The sequence below is a fragment of the Ostrinia nubilalis genome, chromosome 13 (assembly GCF_963855985.1).
Source record: "Ostrinia nubilalis chromosome 13, ilOstNubi1.1, whole genome shotgun sequence".
NCBI lineage: Eukaryota > Metazoa > Arthropoda > Insecta > Lepidoptera > Crambidae > Ostrinia > Ostrinia nubilalis.
Window position 1 is genome coordinate 12,820,485 of NC_087100.1, and position 15,121 is coordinate 12,835,605.

The 15,121-nt window shown below is 40.3% G+C and overlaps 1 protein-coding gene and 1 long non-coding RNA gene across 2 annotated transcripts in view; one reads left to right on the forward strand and one right to left on the reverse strand.

Moving 5' to 3' along the window:
• Window positions 1-15,121, forward strand: part of LOC135077744 (uncharacterized) — a 144,515-nt gene that overhangs the window by 39,299 nt on the left and 90,095 nt on the right. The window lies entirely within an intron of this gene.
• Window positions 6,882-12,853, reverse strand: LOC135077694 (balbiani ring protein 3-like). The gene is made up of 2 exons (XM_063972265.1): window positions 12,762-12,853; window positions 6,882-11,802 (listed from the first exon to the last, which is right to left on the reverse strand). Exon 2 carries the CDS (start codon window positions 11,790-11,792, stop codon window positions 7,194-7,196), a length of 4,599 nt encoding a protein of 1,532 aa, XP_063828335.1. The 5' UTR covers window positions 11,793-11,802; window positions 12,762-12,853; the 3' UTR covers window positions 6,882-7,193.

Here is a 15,121-nt window from a genome sequence, read left to right on the forward strand (position 1 = left end):
TCAGTCTCGCTCTCGCATCGCAACGCGCCGCTTCGCCTACCTATCTGGGCGTTTATTACTAAATAAGTATCCAAAATAAACCAATTCAAATAAACACAAATCGCGCGCTAAACTCATCTCAATAAAAATTCAAGTGTTTGTGAAAGTGAAAGAAGAACCAAGCTTGGACCGTCCTGTGGAGTCTGCTCAATCGAAGGTATCCCATCCCGTTCCTATCCCAATCTCCTACAGGCCCAAATACGGGGGATTTTCAAAAGTAAGAAAAAATAATCATATCTTTCAAACGGTGACTATTACCAAGGTCATTTCTTGTACAGATGTTCACCTATTAGTACCTCTTATCCTTAAGCTTGAAGTCTTTATGGGACACCCTGTATGAACTACCTATTCCACCGACCCCAATGTCCCACCGTATATAGCGGAGTAGTCCTAATAACAGTATCTTGTACTTTGACTAATTACCATACAAAACGTACACCGTGAAGGCAGGCTGGTGGAATGCGCAAAGAATTTATCTGGGCCTGCAGGGCTGCTAATGCGGAAACTTGTCAGGGTTGCTACCATCATCAGGTCATTTAGTCTTCAGAAACAAAGGGACTATTCCCACCTCTCGTTCCCACCGCTGCAGCTACTGTGCAGCCAGGATCTATAGATTGACCGCCAATAAAAACCCAATCAGTGAAGGCCAAATTTTTCCCGCGGGAAAGTTAAACTGTCTTCAGGAACAGAACAGAAAGAGAGACGGTATTTCAAATTTAGGAAAGACAAATGAAAGGTTCGTCCTACACTCCCTATGCTGCAGAAAGACAGGGACCTATCTTTAATTTAGCAAAAGCAAATAGAGGAACGCAGGACCGTTCATTGTTGAAAACCTTGGGGGAGGCCTTTGTCCAGCAGTGGACGTCATTTGGCTGAAACGAACGAACGAATGAAATAGAGGATTTGCTCTACACTCTCCATGCAGCCGCGCTTGTCAGACTGATTGGGGAAGCTTGATTATCCTGTGTCGCCTTTTGCCACGATATCTACGAGATGCGAAAGTATGTCACATCATTCAATTATTATCCGAGTGATTTAAGGCTCTAAGGATCATGACTGAAGACTGAAGCTTGGTCAACGCATCGTATGCCAGGATATTTCTAGAAAGATAGATGAAAGAGGCACAAAGGAATTAGTTGTGTGAAACTTTTACTCAAAAGCTAAGCCAGGAAATTGAGGATGCATGACGGACTTCGCTACAATCACTTTTACCTACTTAAGCAGTCTGATCAATTTTTCCTCGCTTACCATAAAGTAAAGGACAATGACCAAAAATGTATGGAGTGTGGTCCAAATGTCCACCACTAACGAGACCTATGTACCTAGTAAAATAGTCTACTAAATACTGATTCATTATAACCAAACCGCAATCAGAAATATGCTGTCAGTAAAAAGTTATGACTGAATGAAATTTACCTTTTCATTCGAAAAATGTTCTTCTATCCAATGCACATTTTGGACTAATCTATGCATGTTATGTCATGTCGCTTAGTGTGCCGTGTTAGGTTCTCGGTAAAAGAAAAAAAAATAAGCTCAGAAGAAAGACAACAATATTGGAATACTTGGAATAATGCGAAAGGGGTAAAAATAGTGTTATTTCCAACTGGCCCGGGGTTATAGATGAATTATATTATATATTATAGTACTAGCTGTGCCTACGACTTTGTACGCGTAAAAATAGTTTGAATAATATTTCCCATTTTCCAACATTTGTCTTTACTGCTCCGCCCCTATTCATTGTAGGGTGATGTTATATAACCTAAAACCATCCTTAATAAATGGGCTATCCATAACAAAAAGATTTTTTCAAATCGGACCAGTAGTTCCTGAGATTAGCGCGTAAACTACTACAATTTTTCATACAGTCATAACTTTTTACTGACAGCTTATTTTTTTTTCGTCCCATACTGAAAGTTAATCTCTATTTAATGGACTATAAGCCAATATAGGTCTCATTAGTGGTGGACATTTGGACCACTTTTGGTCATTGTCCTTTAAATGGAAGCATAGCCTGGGAAACTATCTATCCTTGAAGATCTATCAACACGAGCTTTCGGCAATTTCTGTCCCCAATGTCATTCATATTCTATTGCCAAACCAAACTTAAGTACTTTAGTCGGCCGTTTAGTGTAGTGGTTCGAAACGGACTACTATTCCGGAGGTTTCGGGTTCGATTCCCGCACAGTACAAACATTTGTTTGCATGAACATATTTGTTTGTATTGGACTGGGTGTTTTCTATGTATAATATGTATGTATTTACCTACTAAAAAAAAGTATTTAAGTATGTTTATATCCGTTGTCTAGTACCCATAGTACAAGCTTTGCTTAGTTTGGGACTAGACAGAAGCGCAGTGTAAAATGTCCAAAGATATTTTTTTTTATTTAACTATGAATCCTGCAGCCCTACCCAAGATCGAAGATGCATATTATAATAATTATAATTCACATGTAACCACTTAGATATTACACGAACATGCCTCGCTTATATTTTATAACCCGTGTCGATGACACGATAAGCTTGGAATGAGGATATGTTATGGGAAATTTAATAAAAGAGATTTGATGTGGACCGAATTTAATAGTGAATTTCTTGGTACTTAATGTAGTACAGTTCTATCCATGTTATAGAACAAATAGTTCCACTATCTTGAATCACGCTACACTTAATAAAACAAAAGAAGACGGTATTGTAGAGAACATCGTTCTTATACAAGTAAAACCGGTAATCTCACTAAAGCTCTATAAGAAAAAAGCATTTTCTATTTGGATTCAGACATTCTTATATGTATACCTAAGAAGTAAGTAAAATTGAAACACAAATTCACGAATACTAACTAACCACAGGCGAAAATAAGACATGCGGATATCTGTCGTATTTAAATTAATTTAGAATCTTCTGAACTTTTTTAGGCACTGATAACTTAAATATTCTTCCCATGTTTCTTTAGACCTGTGTACTTTGGATAGTACAAAAACCACCGTCATACAGCACAGTAAAGATCAAAGATACCGCGCCACGCTCTGATTCCGAAGTGGCCCGCGGATGGTGGCCGTAGAACCAAATAGTTAACCGAATAGTTAAATTCGAAGCGCGGATTAGAGGAACTTACCGTGACGTTAATGTAAATACCCGTAACTGTAACGCGGTCGGATCGTTGGAGACAATCGCGGCGTAGCGCCATCTACGTAGAAACGTATCGGCATATTGCCTAAACTCACCTTCGTCTCAACCAAATGACGACCACCTTTGGATAAAAGCCTTCCCCCAAGGATTTCCTCGGCCCTGCCGGTGTCCGCATCCAACCCTCACCAGATCGTCGGTCCAAAATTATGCAATGGGTGCTTTTGCAGCAAAACTTGTGTTTATGTATACGCATCGTGTACCGTAGTATCACTGTGTAGAGCAAAAACTTTAAGTTTTAGAAATATTTCCAAATTCATTAAAAGAGTTTCCTTTGATTACATTTTTCTGATAATTAACAAGATATTAAATCCAAGAAACCACTGCTTATTAGTGTTACTTTGAAATTTTATGAGCTGTGGAAGTCGATTTAAAAAATGAAATCAGTTTTATTGCACGTCGTAAATATTGCCATATTATCAACCACATCACAAGTTTTGAAAAGGAAATCGAGTATCGTATATTAAAAGACATAATTAAACAAAAAACGAGAAGGTAAATAAAGCTTTAAGTGTGAAAATAATAAATATACAAGCAAAATACATAAAATATCAACAGAAAAGAAAAGAAGAGAAAAGAAATATGTATCTATGCATCCCATTCTGTCAAAAACGTATGTAACTGCATCCTCTTCTGCCAAAAATAATAAACAAACTTGATCCTAAGCAATTACTCTGCTCATTCTAACCAATTAGTCCTAATCAGAGATACCCAATTATATCCCCAATAAAACTAAAACACCCGACAATTAAAAATAATAGGCAAAAAGTTAAGACAAAAACCAACAAATTACTACCATCCATCAACTAATATAAAAAAGGACTCACTCGCTTGTCAAACAATAGAAGTTCTTATGAACTGTTAAGGTCCAGTAATTCTACTAATAATAATAAAGTCATTCATCAAAAAACTGTAATAATTATGATTTGTCCTACCTAAAAATATTTTAAAAGATGTAACAAATTGCAAAATTGATAGTGACCTTAAAAGAGTTGGAGGAAGGCGCTGGGTGCAGGCCGCTGTAGCCAATCTGGATATCATTTAGGGAGGCTTATGTTCAGCAGTAAAAGTCCTGTGACTGAAATGATGATGATGATGAACAAATTGCGTCCCAACAAGCAAAAAATAACGATGTAACAAAATAACGATAATCTTGTAGAACTAATAATAAAGTTAACTAATAATATAATTTGTTTTGTTTCAGGTAATACAACGTGATAGCAATCTATGGGTATGTTAAAGGTTATTAGAATTTCGGAAAGCAATGTAGGTAGTTAATATTTGGTGGTGGCGGTGGTTCATAGCCCTTACTAAGGAGGTTTAAAATTAGAAAAACACATCTATCATCACTCTACCTTAAAGGAATTAAGGGAGAGTCAGTTTTAATGGCACGTTTAATAGAGCCCATATAGCCCAACTGTCGTACCAACAATAATACAGAAAAAGATAAAATAAACAACAGAATAACGCACAGTAACACACTCCTTAAATGATTCTGTACATGTAATAATCCCACCCAAGTGGCTGTCAGCTGTCATTTTGACATCTCAAGCGCACACGTCACGTGTTTGACAGTGGCGTACAGTAATGGACCTGTCTGGCACGATGCAGTAAAATAAGAAAGGCCACATCATTGTGACAGATCTAGATGCAATAATATCATCCTCATTGCCTTTCTTTTTAGCTCAAATACTTTGGGGCTTATTACAAAGAGTTAACGCCAGTTAACTAAACATTTGTCTAAGATGCAATTTTAATTTTAGGCCAATGTTCAACGTGTGATTAGCTTTTTTATTTTAAATAATGCCCTCTAACTTTTTCTTAGATAATGAAATCATTAAAATTATTTTTATCACGTGGCGTATGTCAAGGTTTCTTCTTTATACTGCAGAAAGCCTTACATTTTCTCTCTTGGGCGGTATAACATGAAATTAGTTAGCCAAGTTAGAATCTAATTAATATCAATCGTAATAAATAAAGGACTGACTACACAGAAGAAGTACTCACAAACAATAAAATGGTAATTAATCTACATTCCGCTGTATATGGACACGCTACCTTTTTCACGCGTATAGTTGTTGCAATTCACGAAGGCGAGTGAGCTTTACATGTGTGGTGGCTCGCTACTTTTCGGTTTTCAAAAGTTTGATAGACATTACACTATCTTTCCAGCATGTACACGTACACAAACAAGTAAAGCTCACTCGCCTCAGTGAGTTGCAAGAACCTTACTGATAAATTGTTATGAAAGAAAGAAAGAAGAAGAAAGAAAGAAAAATCTTTATTTGTCAACAACAATAGTAGAAAATAGATACATTCATAACATTTAGATCACAAACATCAAAAGGAGAAAGAAAAAAGGAAAAAATTAAAAATAAAGTTGTCAAAAAGGCCACCCACTCAGTAACGTCTTGGCCCGTCACACATGAGTCACAGTCACAGTGTTTGCAATGCATGGTCTGTTTTCGCCGGGCTGTGGGTGTGATCTACGATAATGAAGAATGTTCACTAATTTTGTTTTTTAGCTTTCTGTATTCTCTGTTAAAAATAAAAAATACACGTGAAAGAATTATTTCGATACGTCAATTAGTTTCCAAGATATTGAATTTTAAAAGTGCGGGCGGCGGCCGGCCCGCCATTTTATGCGCGTGACGTCATATTACAACGACTGGCTCATATTTGTATGGGTGGAATCTTGTAAACTGAATTGAGACCCACTTCCAGGCAACCGATTAAGCTGAAATTTCGCAAACACATGTGATTTGGATGACCATGCAATATTATGATGACATGGAGCTGATCTGATGATGGAGCTGGAAGGTGGCCATAGGAACTCTATAATAAAACGACTTAAATGCATCGAGTTTGGGCTTGTTCGTTTTGTATTGATGAGTATTTTAATTCTATATAGTAATCGGGGTCTAATGATGGAGCTGGAAGGTAATTCGCAATAAAACGACACAATCGCATCAAGTTTGGGTTTGGTTCAATTTTAATTTCTGTGATGGGTCTGGGTGTTAATATGTATAATAAGTTTCTATTTACAAAAAAAAATTATTTAAGTATGTTTATATCCGTTTTCTAGTGAGCGGACGCTGTGAATGTACGTCACACGGGGTCACGTGACCGTCGGCGGGACTCAATATTTAAGCGAACTTTGAATGCCTATAAAATCATAACTACTGGGTATTTTTGAATAAAATAAAAACTAATGTATTTGTAAATGTAAAAGCTTAACTGTAACATAGGTTTCAAGTGATTTTGCATACCTAGTAACATTCTCAATTATCTCGCGTCACTCAAAAGGTTAAGGTCGGGCTAATGGTAGTTTTCGTAATGACCATCAAGTTTCTTAACATCACTACTGAACTGAAATGGCGTGTGTGTTGAAATTATAGAAATTGTTAGAGTTTAAAGGTGTATTCATATTGAAAATGTCTCGTCTACCTATTTAAGTTTAAGACTTTTAAAAGAAATTGCGTTTTTAGTATAGTTATTGCAACTCCCGAAGGCGAGTGAGTTTTACTTGTGTGTGTTCGTGTACATGCATATAACGATAGCATAATGTCAGTCAAAAGTTTTGAAAAACGAACAGTAACGAACTACCACACATGTAAAGTTCACTCGAAGAAAGAAGTGTAAAATGATAAAGACAAAAATCAATCGGATAAATGTTTATTTAAAAAAGGATATAATAATATAAAACAATAGTAGGGTTAAATCACAATATGCATTTCCAATAAAATTGTTGAATAAGCATAATAATTATACAATTTATACAATATATGGGTAAACAAGTTTATAGTATATTACTTACGCCCGTGTTCACAAACGATGCTGGATTAAGTGAAGAAACAAATTGAACGCACAGCGTTGAATAGAGCTCTGTGATTGGTCCGTGTCACCCTGTGCGTCCACGCGCACTGTGAGACCTCATAGTAATGTTTGTGAATACGGGCGATTGTACTTTTTTAACAACATTTTGAACCGCTGCATCCAGATTTGGCTGAAGCCCCTCCTGTAGAGCAAGTGCAGTCATCGCATGTTATGAACGCACCTTTAGCATCCTTGCAGACACAAATACAAGCTTTGCCCTTTGTAGGTAGGCATACGCATTTTGAATCGACACATTTGCATACGCATCCTCCTCCAACACATTTGCAGTCGTCACAACGAATGATCTTGCCAGTGTCATCCTCGCAGACACAAATGCAGTCTTTGCCGTCGGTTGGGATGCAGACGCATCCTTTCTTGTCGCATTTCTTGCCGCAACAAGCCTTGGATTCTTCGGCAGAGCAGCAACAGTCATCGCATCGTTTGAAGCCGCCTTTTGCATCCTTGCAAACACATATGCAACACTTTCCACCAGTTGGGATGCAGATGCATTTGCTATCATCACACTTGCACTTGCATTCTCCGATGCATTTGCAGTCGTCACAACGGATGATCTTGCCGGATGCATCCTCGCAGACACAGATGCAATTCTGGCCGTCGGTTGGGATGCAGACGCATCCTTTTTTGTCGCACTTCTTGCCGCAACCATCTTTAGTTTCTACAGTAGAGCAGCAACAGTCATCGCATCGTTTGAAGCCGCCTTTTGCATCCTTGCAAACACAAATGCAACACTTTCCTCCAGTTGGGATGCAGATGCATTTGCTATCGTCACACTTGCACTTGCATTCTCCGATGCATTTGCAGTCGTCGCAACGGATGATCTTGCCAGATGCATCCTCACAGACACAGATGCAATTCTTGCCGTCGGTTGGGATGCAGACGCATCCTTTTTTGTCGCACTTCTTGCCGCAACCATCTTTAGTTTCAACAGTAGAGCAGCAACAGTCATCGCATCGTTTGAAGCCGCCTTTTGCATCCTTGCAAACACAAATGCAACACTTTCCGCCAGTTGGGATGCAGATGCATTTGCTATCGTCACACTTGCACTTGCAGTCGCCAATACACTTGCAGTTGTCACAACGGATGATCTTGCCAGTGTCATCCTCGCAGACACAAATGCAGTCTTTGCCGTCGGTTGGGATGCAGACGCATCCTTTCTTGTCACATTTCTTGGCACAACCAGGCTTGGATACTACGGTAGAGCAGCAACAGTCATCGCATCGCTTGAAGCCGCCTTTTGCATCCTTGCAAACACAGATGCAACACTTTCCGCCAGTTGGGATGCAGATGCATTTGCTGTCGTCACACTTGCACTTGCAGTCGCCAATGCACTTGCAGTCGTCGCAACGGATGATCTTGCCAGCTTCATCCTCACAAACACAGATGCAATATTTGCCGTCGGTTGGGATGCAGACGCATCCTTTCTTGTCGCATTTCTGGCCGCAACCAGTCTTGGATTCTTCGGTAGAGCAGCAGCAGTCATCGCATCGTTTGAAGCCGCCTTTTGCATCCTTGCAAACACAGATGCAACACTTTCCGCCAGTTGGGATGCAGATGCATTTGCTATCGTCACACTTGCACTTGCAGTCGCCAATACACTTGCAGTCGTCGCAACGGATGATCTTGCCGGATGCATCCTCACAGACACAAACGCAATCCTTGCCGTCGGTTGGGATGCAGACGCATCCTTTCTTGTCGCATTTCTTGCCACAGCCAGCCTTGGATACTACGGCAGTGCAGCAACAGTCATCGCATCGCTTGAAGCCGCCTTTTGCATCCTTGCAAACACAGATGCAACACTTTCCGCCAGTTGGGATGCAAATGCATTTTCTATCGTCACACTTGCATTTACATTCGCCAGTGCATTTGCAGTCGTTGCAACGGATGATCTTGCCGGATGCATCCTCGCAGACACAAATGCAATCTTTGCCGTCGGTAGGGATGCAGACGCATCCTTTCTTGTCGCACTTCTTGCCGCAACCAGTCTTGGGTTCTTCGGCAGAGCAGCAGCAATCATAGTATCGTTTGAAACCGCCTTTTGCGTCCTTGCAAACACAGATGCAACACTTTCCGCCAGTTGGGATGCAGATGCATTTGCTGTCGTCACACTTGCATTTACATTCGCCAATGCACTTGCAGTCGTCACAACGGATGATCTTGCCGGATGCATCCTCGCAGACACAGATGCAATCTTTACCATCAGTTGGGATGCAAATGCATCCTTTCTTGTCACACTTCTTGGCACAACCAGCCTTGGATACTACGGCAGTGCAGCAACAGTCATCGCATCGTTTGAAGCCGCCTTTTGCATCCTTGCAAACACAGATGCAACACTTTCCGCCAGTTGGGATGCAGATGCATTTGCTATCATCACACTTGCATTTACATTCGCCAATGCACTTGCAGTCGTCACAACGGATGATCTTGCCGGATGCATCCTCGCAGACACAGATGCAATCTTTACCATCAGTTGGGATGCAAATGCATCCTTTCTTGTCGCACTTCTTGCCGCAACCAGTCTTGGATTCTTCGGTAGAGCAGCAGCAGTCATCGCATCGCTTGAAGCCGCCTTTTGCATCCTTGCAAACACAGATGCAACACTTTCCGCCAGTTGGGATGCAGATGCATTTGCTATCGTCACACTTGCATTTACATTCGCCAATGCACTTGCAGTCGTCACAACGGATGATCTTGCCGGATGCATCCTCGCAGACACAGATGCAATCTTTACCATCAGTTGGGATGCAAATGCATCCTTTCTTGTCACACTTCTTGGCACAACCAGCCTTGGATACTACGGCAGTGCAGCAACAGTCATCGCATCGCTTGAAGCCGCCTTTTGCATCCTTGCAAACACAGATGCAACACTTTCCGCCAGTTGGGATGCAAATGCATTTTCTATCGTCACACTTGCATTTACATTCGCCAGTGCATTTGCAGTCGTTGCAACGGATGATCTTGCCGGATGCATCCTCGCAGACACAGATGCAATCTTTGCCGTCGGTTGGGATGCAGACGCATCCTTTCTTGTCGCACTTCTTGCCGCAACCAGTCTTGGATTCTTCGGTAGAGCAGCAGCAGTCATCGCATCGCTTGAAGCCGCCTTTTGCATCCTTGCAAACACAGATGCAACACTTTCCGCCAGTTGGGATGCAGATGCATTTGCTATCATCACACTTGCATTTACATTCGCCAATGCACTTGCAGTCGTCACAACGGATGATCTTGCCGGATGCATCCTCGCAGACACAGATGCAATCTTTACCATCAGTTGGGATGCAAATGCATCCTTTCTTGTCGCACTTCTTGGCACAACCAGCCTTGGATACTACGGCAGTGCAGCAACAGTCATCGCAACGTTTGAAGCCGCCTTTTGCATCCTTGCAAACACAGATGCAACACTTTCCGCCAGTTGGGATGCAGATGCATTTGCTGTCGTCACACTTGCACTTGCAGTCTCCGATGCATTTGCAGTCGTCGCAACGGATGATCTTGCCAGCTTCATCCTCGCAGACACAAATGCAATCTTTGCCGTCGGTTGGGATGCAGACGCATCCTTTCTTGTCGCACTTCTTGCCACAACCAGATTTGGATACTACGGTAGAGCAACAACAGTCATCGCATCGCTTGAAGCCGCCTTTTGCATCCTTGCAAACACCGATGCAACACTTTCCGCCTGTTGGGATGCAGATGCATTTGCTATCGTCACACTTGCACTTGCAGTCGCCGATGCATTTGCAGTCGTCGCAACGGATGATCTTGCCAGTGTCATCCTCGCAGACACAAATGCAGTCTTTGCCGTCGGTTGGGATGCAGACGCATCCTTTCTTGTCGCATTTCTTGCCGCAACCATTCTTGAATTCTTCGGCAGAGCAGCAACAATCATCGCATCGTTTGAAGCCACCTTTTGCATCCTTGCAAACACAGATGCAACACTTTCCGCCAGTTGGGATGCAGATGCATTTGCTATCGTCACACTTGCACTTGCAATCGCCGATGCATTTGCAGTCATTGCAACGGATGATCTTGCCAGCTTCATCCTCGCAGACACAGATGCAATCTTTGCCGTCGGTTGGGATGCAGACGCATCCTTTCTTGTCGCACTTCTTGCCACAACCAGATTTGGATACTACGGTAGAGCAACAACAGTCATCGCATCGCTTGAAGCCGCCTTTTGCATCCTTGCAAACACCGATGCAACACTTTCCGCCTGTTGGGATGCAAATGCATTTGCTATCGTCACACTTGCATTTACATTCGCCAGTGCATTTGCAGTCGTTGCAACGGATGATCTTGCCAGCTTCATCCTCGCAGACACAGATGCAATTTTTGCCGTCGGTTGGGATGCAAACGCATCCTTTCTTGTCGCATTTTTTGGCACATTTCACTTCACATTCAGTAGTACACGAGCAGTCATCGCATGATACAATTTTTCCGTTTTCGTCTTTGCATACGCAAATGCAGGATTTTCCTTTAGAAGGGATGCAAACGCATTCGGAATCCACGCACTTGCAGTTGCAGTCCTCTTCGACGCATTTGCAGTCGTCGCAACGGATGATCTTGCCGGATGCATCCTCGCAAACGCAGATGCAAGGCTTGCCATCAGTTGGGATGCAAAAGCATCCGGATTTGTCGCACTTCATGGAGGATGCGGTTTTCTTTTCGCAGCGAGGCATTTTGGTCGATCTGTGGACAAAATTAATAATAATGATTATTTTATATTCATTTCATTGTACCTTTTTAAGCATTAGGTAAGAAAATAATTTAGTTTTAATGAAATTAATAAGTTCTTAATTATTGTTCTATTATTTATAGTACTAAAGCATACAGTCGTAAAAACAGTTAAATTGAACTAAAGTTTTAATTGTAAAATTAAATAACTTTTCGTTGGATAAATAAATTATTGTAAGTTATCTACGCATCCGGCACGTCGTTACCGTTAATAACATTAAACTCAGATCATAATAATATAAATTAAAATTAATATTGAAATAACTGATACTTGATGGACATTAAATAAATATTCAACGAAACTAGTTCCTAGTCAACATAATAAAGAAGAAGGGGCTAACGGGTCTATTAATAATTTGTGTACAAAACAAATTACTAATAAATAATCTTTAAAAAAAATAACGAAGAAAACTGTCATAACTCACAGAGATATACGATAAAACGTCACTTTTAGTTTTACGTCACTTTTTACGATAAAGACAAGTATTTATATTTTAATGTAATTTCTTTGATATAAGAACTCATGAAATACATTTTTTTTTGCAAAACCGCTTTTACACGTCCCAGTATTCGGGGCAATAAAATATTTGCAACAATATTTCTGTTAGATGTTTAGGTATACCCAACATTGATGAAACAAACGCTGGCGGTAACAGCGTATTACACTTGAAAATTTCGACGGGTTCATCCAGTGTCTAAGTAGCTAGCAGTCGCCCGGCAAGCGGAAGGTCGTGGATTCAATTCCCGCAGTTCGATTTTGTCAAGTTATTTATAATTTTCAAAATGGGCCAGTGCTGAGAAGAAGCAGCTCAAAAAACTCACTCACTATTCTCAACAAACAAATCACAATAGAAATATCTAACAAATTAATCTAAACAAGCGTTCCTAATAACAAAATCACAATTTAAACTCACCGGTATTGTTATTGTTTACACCTTATCAGTCCACGAGTTGCTTTGATAGCTACGATAGTTGTATTGTGTATGATACTGCTTATCACTCACGCCGACTATATACGAGTTCGAAGACTCCGTGCGCAAAAGTGACGAACCGTGCGCAACGCACCGTGTGCAGTTATCAGTAGGGCCGTGTGGTCCGAGCGCAAATAGTGACGTGTGAAAAGTAGTGGATGCAAAAGCTTAGTAGGTAAAAAGAAGGTTTTAGGGTTCCGTTTTAAAAAAGTAAGAATGGACTCTATTAATAAGGCTGAGTTGCACCACCTTATTGTAACTGTGACTATAACCATAGTCGGTGTTTTTTGTATGGAGTTTGACAGACTTTTGCTGTTTGTTAAAGTTTAAATAAGATTGTGCAACCCAGCCTCAGACTCCACTGTCCGTTTTTCACCAGGCTGTATCTCATGAATCCTGATAGCTAGATAGTTAAAACTTTCACAGATGATGCATTTCTATTGCTGCTATAACAAAAATACTAAAAACAAAATTAAATAAATATTTGAGAAGGGCTTTCCTTCCCTACAACAAACGTGATTTTCTTGCCTTTTTTTGCTTAAAAATTAATTTCAGGAACAAAATATTCAAAAGTTTGCACGGAACCCTCGGTGCGCGAGTCTGATTCGCACATGGCCGGTTCTTGTGATCCTATAACCAATTTTTGGGAACTACACTAACAGTCAGCAATAGGTCATCATCATCAGATAAATGATCTCCACTGCAGGATTACGAAGGTCTCTAATTCAACATTAGGCAAATTGTTTCGACCTGGATCCTCTGTGGCAAATGCCAAATATATGGATATCAGATATATGGACCTAGATAGGTTGGGGAGGTCTGACATCCATATATTGTCCTTTAATCGCCTTTTATAACGTCCACAGGATAAATCTGAGAAGAGGGCCTCTCATTTTGATCTATTGGAACAATATTAACAGCAAACCCTATCTTTAACAAAATATTGGGAATTATACTGTATGTATATTTTTAGCAATTGCTAATTTCTTCAAGATTTACGGAAAATAAGTGATGAGAAATGGAAAAGATCATTCATTTTCCATTTCCATCCATTTAAGATTTTCCTGCGACATTGCCTTAGAATTGCCTTAAGAAATTCATAAAAATTGGTTCGACAATTCAAAGTTACAAACCGTACTTTTTAAAAAGTTATTGTAAGTTCTGGAAGGTTCCCTTTAGAACCGTGTGCAAAGTATGATTCATACGTGCATTGTAACTAAGTGATGACGTCACCAACTGCCTTATTATGACTCGTGCGTTTCACCATCATAATACAACAGCCATCATTTTAGTTATTAGTGTAATTAAGAACCAATATTTAATCATCCATTAACTGTTATGCTATCGGACTTAAAAAAATAATTACGTATTGACATTGACCTATAGAGAAAGAGTTAATCTATACAAGTATAAACTTATCTCGTAGATAAATATGATAATTGAATAACTGGCATTTAGTTGATTTTTTTGAGATATAAATCCCAAATAGTCGTAATACATCGTAAAAGTAGCAGGAAGGCGCTGGACGCAGGCCGCTACCAACCGGGCAACATGGAAAGCATTGGGGGAGGCCTATGTTCAGCAGTGGACGTCCTATGGCTGATATGATGATGATGATGAGTCGTAATACTGAAGTCCAGTCGACAGCACATGAGACTATACATTTTATTGCAAAATAGCTCTTATTTCTACTACTTAAGATACCAATTTTAGCTTGATATACCACCGTACGTACGTACTATTTGTCATTTCGAGAAAACTATTTGCGACTTATCTTTTATAAATAAACAATAACAGTCACAACACAAATCTTAAAATCTAATAAAGATAAACGAATTTCTTTATCAAAGCGTCATCTTTTCTCGTATCTTAGAAAACATTTTACGTATAATACTAGTATCTCTAAAAGATTGTGTTTAATCTCTAAGATATATTACAATATTATGAACTAGGTTTTGGCCGTTGTTTTGCTCACATGGGTTTCAGTCACGCACGAGTATAATGACTTACTTGACTTATGGTCCTATGTCCCCTAGATGGGGCAGAGGGCGTCCACTACAGTCCTCCATCGCGTTCGGTCTTGAGCTTCTCGCTTGATCTCGCTCCAGGTCTTGCCGATCTTCTTCGCCTCGTCCGCTACAGTGCGCCGCCAAGTTTGCCTGGGTCGACCACGTTTGCGTTTTCCTTGGGGATTCCAATCCAGAGCCTGCTTAGGGATGTGATCGGGGTCCCTTCGGAGAGTGTGGCCAATCCAGTTCCACTTGCGGCGCTTGATCTGCTGGCCGATCGACCACGAGTATAAT

Coding starts and splice junctions, on each gene's coding strand:
- LOC135077694 (XM_063972265.1), bottom strand. CDS start 11,792: ATGCCTCGCTGCGAAAAGAAAACCGCATCCTCCATGAAGTGCGACAAA.